General features: G+C 47.0%; 1 protein-coding gene across 2 annotated transcripts in view; it reads right to left on the bottom strand.

Annotated features, from left to right (window-relative positions):
• rgs20 (regulator of G protein signaling 20) overlaps window positions 1-3,291 on the bottom strand; it is a 369,345-nt gene extending 366,054 nt beyond the window's left edge. Inside the window, exon 1 of one of the 2 annotated variants that reach the window (XM_072467764.1) lies at window positions 2,951-3,291. In XM_072467764.1, coding sequence (XP_072323865.1) covers window positions 2,951-3,067 — 117 coding nt within the window. In that variant the 5' untranslated portion in view covers window positions 3,068-3,291. The remainder of the gene's footprint in view (window positions 1-2,950) is intronic. The other variant, XM_072467765.1, reaches the window with a different exon arrangement.
• Window positions 3,292-6,000: the final 2,709 nt, after the last annotated feature.

A 6,000-nucleotide genomic window follows, 5' to 3' on the forward strand; every position in this document is an offset into this window, starting at 1 on the left:
CTCCCGATACTTCCAGCTGCACAGGGGCACCAGACAAGGATGCCCACTGTCCCCGCTGCTGTTCGCCCTAGCGATCGAGCCACTAGCAATTGCGCTCAGAGCATCAAAAAGCTGGAGGGGGATCCAAAGGGGCAGCAGAGAGCACAGAGTCTCACTCTATACAGATGACCTCTACATTTCGGACCCACAAAGCAGCATGGATGGAATCATCATGCTCCTGAAAGAGTTTGACGTCTTCTCGGGCTACAAACTCAACATGAGCAAAAGTGAGATCTTCGCGGTACACCCCCAAGTAGGTGGGGCTGCCCTAACGGGGCTGCCGTTTAAACAAGCCCGACACAAATTCCGCTACCTGGGGATCCAAATAGCCCATGACTGGAAAGGGATCCACAAATGGAACCTCACCAGTCTGACAGAGGAAGTAAAAAAGGACCTGCAAAGATGGAACACACTCCCACTCTCCCTCGCGGGGAGAGTCCAGATGATCAAAATGAATGTGTTGCCCAGGTACCTCTTCCCATTCAGATCCATCCCGATCTACACCCCAAGGCCTTTTTCAAAGCACTAGACAAACTAATCATGGTGTTCGTATGGGGGGGGGGAAGAATGCTAGGATCCCAAAGAAGGTCTTACAAAAAACAAAACCAAGGGGAGGGCTAACTTTCGCAAACCTACAATTCTACCACTGGGTGGCGATGGCCGAGCGAATAAAGGGATGGATCAAGGAGCCAGATGCCGAGTGGGTGCGCGCGGAAGAGGCCTCCTGCAAGGGGACCTCCCTCCGGGCCCTCGCCACGGTGGCGCTCCCATCCCCACCCAAAAACCACTCCAGCAGCCCGGTGGTGATAGCCACCCTCCAGTCCTGGAACCAACTACGGCAGCAATATGGCCTGACCTAAATGCCGGACAAAGCTCCCATCTGCAACAACCATAGGTTCACAACAGCACTCACTGACGCCACCTTCAAAAGGTGGGGACAGGACGGGGAGACATTGACAGTCAGGGACCAATACACGGACAGCAGAATCGCAACACTGGGCGAGAAATTCCAGTTAGCCAGGGGGAACGAGCTAAGGTACCTGCAACTCACAAACTTCCTACGAAAGGAGACAAGGACTTACCCACAACCGCCACGACAGACATTACTGGAAGAGTTACTGGACGCAAGCATACTAGAGAAAGGAAACTGTAGCGACATGTATGACCGACTGGTAGAAGGGGCCAACACCATACTGGACGCAACAAGAATGAAATGGGAGGAGGACCTGGTGATCGAAATAGGGTGGGGACTCTAGAGCTAAGCACTGCATAGGGTCAACTCCACCTCCACGTGCGCAAGGCTCAGCCTGTCACAACTAAAAGTGGTACATAGAGCCCACTTAACAAGACCCCGTATGAGTAGGTTCTTCCCGGAGGTGGAGGATAGATGTGAACGGTGCCAAGGAGGCACGGCCAACCACGCCCACATGTTCTGGTCTTGCCCCAGACTTATGGAGTACTGGACAGCCTTCTTCGAGGCAATGTCCAAAGTGGTGAGGGTGGAGCCATGCCCGAAAGTGGCGGTCTTTGGGGTTTCAGACCAGCCAGATCTATTCCTGGGGAGGAGGGCGGACGCCCTTGCCTTTGCCTCCCTGATCGCCCGATGTAGAATCATGTTCGGCTGGCAGTCAGCAGCACCACCCAAAGCTGCAGACTGGCTGTCCAACCTCTCAGAATCTCTCCAAATGGAGAAAATCAAATTCGCCATCCGAGGGTCAGACAACAGCTTTCACAGAACGTGGGAGCCATTCACCCAATTGTTCCGAGACCTGTTTGTGGCCAACAAACAAGCAGAAGAATAGCCGGGCAGCCAAGAACCAGGGGAAAGCAGCAAAAGCATGAGAGGGGGAGATAGACCGGGAGCAGGGGGAGGGGGGACAGTTAAATCTAAGAGGAAGGAAAGACGAACCACAGAGGAGGGTGGGGGGGTGGGGAGGAGATGGAGAGGGGGGGGAAGAGGGAAGAGACAGGGAACAATAGAGGAGAGCCAGGGAGGTAGGTGGGAGGGAGGCAGGGAAACGTTAACAAACTTGGCATCCACAGGAACAGAGAAAAAGGAGAATACAGGCGGAAGACAGAAGGGCCGGCTGAAGCGGAAGTGAGCACGAGATGACAACGGCAACAAAATCTGTCTGGGAGGAGCAAGGGGCAACACCAGCACCAGACCTGTTCGAGGATTGCCCTCCGGAATTGTCTCTCTGGCACCCAAATGTATATCAACCCTCCCCCCACAAACAGATGCCTACTTATGTGTTCAAATAATTTTGCCAAGTGTACAGAGTTTCTGCGGCTGGGCAGGTGCATTATACCCTACCAGTTACATTCTTTGATTTTGTACTTCTCCCGTGTTGTTACTGTTTTTTGTTCTTTTCTCCTCTCCCTTTGTGATTTGTGTGTGTGTGCCCTCCTCTTCTATATATTTCCTGTGTACATAATGGCAAATATACTTTGTTCAAAAATTCAATAAGAAACATTTATTTTTTAAAAATCATGAAGGTGCTTGGAATCAGGAGAAATCCTTATAGTGCGAACCCCAGGCAAACATTAACTTTGCACTTTCATCAGCATGACACTACTTCTTAGTTGGATTTTTGATATCAAAGGAGAAAAATATGACATTGAGTAGCAACCAAACCAATTTAATCTCTTCTGCTAAGCCAGTTTATTAAGGTCCAGTTAGTGTGACTTACTTTTTCAGGTACACAAAGGGATATATTTCAATTTATTCATCACAAAGAGGTTTGAAAGTGTAAATGTAAGATATCATGCGGATTTTCAATTTTATTGGCTTCAAATAAAAAGACGCAGCCACATCAAAAATAATACTTCATCATGTACTCACCATTTAGATGTTACTGGCAGATAGCACCTATATTGCTGAATTACTAAAACGGTCTTACACAACATTTACCTTAAGTAGCTGCAGCCCTTCATTTTTTTGCTCGGTTTCGATTTGGATGAGTTCTGTTGCTTGGCAACCTTCAGCATATTGTCGAGCTCTGACCTGAGTGAAGAATCTTCTCCACATTGAGGAAAGTTGGAAATATTCCTGGACTCCAGGTAATCTTCTTTTGATTGACAAGGGGACACTTATTTATGGTACACTTAGGCTTAATTTTCATTTGTAGATAGCCGTTTATATTTTCTCTATTCTCGGGAAAAGTTCATAGATGTTAAAGCTGTGTCTACATAACCTAATGGCTGAAGTAGCAAAACAGGATTATCTACTGTCAGTGAAAATGTGCCTTATCCAATGAGCATTAGAACAGCATTCAGGCTTACAGATTAACCACAATTTTGTACAGCTGTTTTATAAAGGAACAAGTAAAGGAATACACCAGATTCCTTTATCTGAATCACTACACTTGAGTTTTGTAGACTATCTTCGTGCCTAGTCATCCCCAACACTGTTTAAACAGTAAAACGACAAAGCTCTAATCGCCTTATCAGTAGCTGTATTCCATTTCTGCACTGTAATGCCTTGCGTTAGTATTAAGAGTTATTGCAATCCGGAGAACAGATGGTCTTGTCTCAGTGATAATCCTTTGAGTAGTATTGAAGGTATTCAGCTTAACTAAATTAGTGTGAGATGTGTCTGCACATGGCATGCTTCTTCTAAGTTTAGAAAGCCAACTAAAATTATCTTCTATTAATACTCAATTTGATATAATGATGAGGCAATAATCTTTTACAGACAGGTAAAAAAGAACTGTACTTCTTTTCATTTTAGAAAGTGACACATTTTGAAAATATATTCATTGATCAAAGCTTCCACCAAATGCACTGGAATCTATGTCTTCTAATGTTGTAATGTGCATCTATTCAATTAAGATTGGATTGTGCAGTACATACTCAATAGGATGGGATTACTGCATCAATAACCCCAATTTTATCAGGGAGATGCACTGGGAGCCGGGGATGGGGGAAATATAGATAAATGTTCAATGCATCAGTTAATAGCCTCATAAATAAGCCATCTCATTAACATTTTGCATGGAGGTGTGTCATCCAATCCACCACAGTATGCGTTATGAGGCCTGCATGATGTGATCTCAACTTCAGTATTTAAAGGGACAATCCAAATATGAAATTTGGAGGCACTGAAGTTATAAAGAACAAAAGAGGAAGTTAAAGAGTGGAGCCGAAACATTCCAAAGCTGTGTCCTGGTTCACTGATGCTTCCTCAAATGTGTTGCTGGGGGCTGGCTGTGAAGAGCTGAAGGGGCCATATTTTCCCACAGAAATGAGAAGAAGAAAGCTATGGCAGGAACAAAGAATGCATGGTTAGAGTTTATCGAGGAGATGAGTAGCTGGAAGGTAGAACCAAGCTCCTGGATGCAGAGGCAACACTTCAATGACCTGACCAGACAGGAAAGATGACTAAATCTGCATATTCACCCATATTCTGTTGTGTGCATTATTCCATTCTCAACCTCATTACTCTATCTTCTCTAGCATACTCCCAGTTCACTTCTCACACGTGCTCACCTTGAAGATGCACCCATCCCACTCTGCTTATGCACTTCCTCACATCGCCAGCTAGCTATCAATCTCACCCTCACCCTCATTGTTATGCAATTTCATGCCTCTCCCTGATACTCACCCTCACCAAATGGAGCTCATTCATCAGCTGAACAAATGCCATTACAGTCACTCAGATGTCTGTTCTTTCCCCCATTGCAAAAAAAAACCCAAGAGGGGGCGAGTCTCCTTCCAGGAAGTGCAGATGTCAGCCACCACCTGAAATGAGAGTGTGACCCTCCGGAAACACCAGTTTCTGACATCTCGAGGAAAGTGAGCTCTCTATGTTCTGGGTGGTATCTCCTCCGATCTGTACCACTCTGCTACTGCCAGCTCACTTCTCTCCTATGCAGCTCTAGGTCTATGACCAGCAGGCTGCTGCAGCTATTTTTGGTGACATTAATTATATTGCTCCTTATCTGAGGTCCAAAGTGCCAGCCATCCTCGTGATAAAACAAACCTCCAAAGTGTGAAAGTAAACTCTCAACAATAGTACAGCGACATACTTTCCCACAAGCTGGTAAGAGAGCAGCTGAGAGTATTACATATTTATTGCCATATTTTCATGAATTGGCTTGACCTCCTGAATCGCTGTGGTGTCTTGGGTAGAATTTTTCCATGATTTGACAGCGTGTCAGGCTTTGACTGAAAACCGGCATGTATCCCTAGATTCACTGCCGAGTTTTCAGAGTAGATTTTGAGCCACTCAGAAACCAAAATCAAGGCGCATGGCTTATGCCGTCAGTCTGGGGGGGGGCTGGGCCTGATAGAGTCGGCAATTTCGACGGACATGGAGCACTATCTTTAAAGGGCATCCCAATCAGATCTGAGGTGAAGCTCCCCCCCCCAGCATCCAACTCCTCCCCCGTCCCCCGGCTCCCAACCACCACCACCAAAAAGGTATTGGGGTCTCTCTCCCCGCACAGCAGTTATCGGGGGCTCTCCCCCTCCACAACCAACAACCATTGCAGCAGTATTTGTGGTGCTCCCCCCCTCTCTGCCAGGTATCCCCTCTCAATGCCAGGCCCCCCTTCAATGCAGGGCTCGTCCTCAATGCCCACTGCCCCGTCACTGCCAAGTCCACTCTTTCAAAGGCCTCTGCGCTCTCCCCCTCCCAACCACACAAAACGGGAACAACCTGCCCTTCCCAATTGGTCTCCCAAGAGGACCGACCCATGGCACTGCTACCTGGCACAGACTTGAATTACCCAGGAATGTCTCTCTCCTTCCGGGGGCTATACCTACCTTGGCACCTTGGTAGGATCTCCTCAGCTGTTTTCCATCTTCATAATGCTATTGTGAACATCGCTGATGTGATAGCACATTGCCGAGGTTTGAATATTCAGTTATGGAGGATCATGTGATTGGTTGGCCCTTTAATGATATGAAAATTCGTCAGAATGCATTTAAATGAGGTTCCCGTCTTTTCTGCTCAGGAAC

The sequence above is a fragment of the Scyliorhinus torazame genome, chromosome 11 (assembly GCF_047496885.1).
Source record: "Scyliorhinus torazame isolate Kashiwa2021f chromosome 11, sScyTor2.1, whole genome shotgun sequence".
Classification (NCBI taxonomy): Eukaryota; Metazoa; Chordata; class Chondrichthyes; order Carcharhiniformes; family Scyliorhinidae; genus Scyliorhinus; species Scyliorhinus torazame.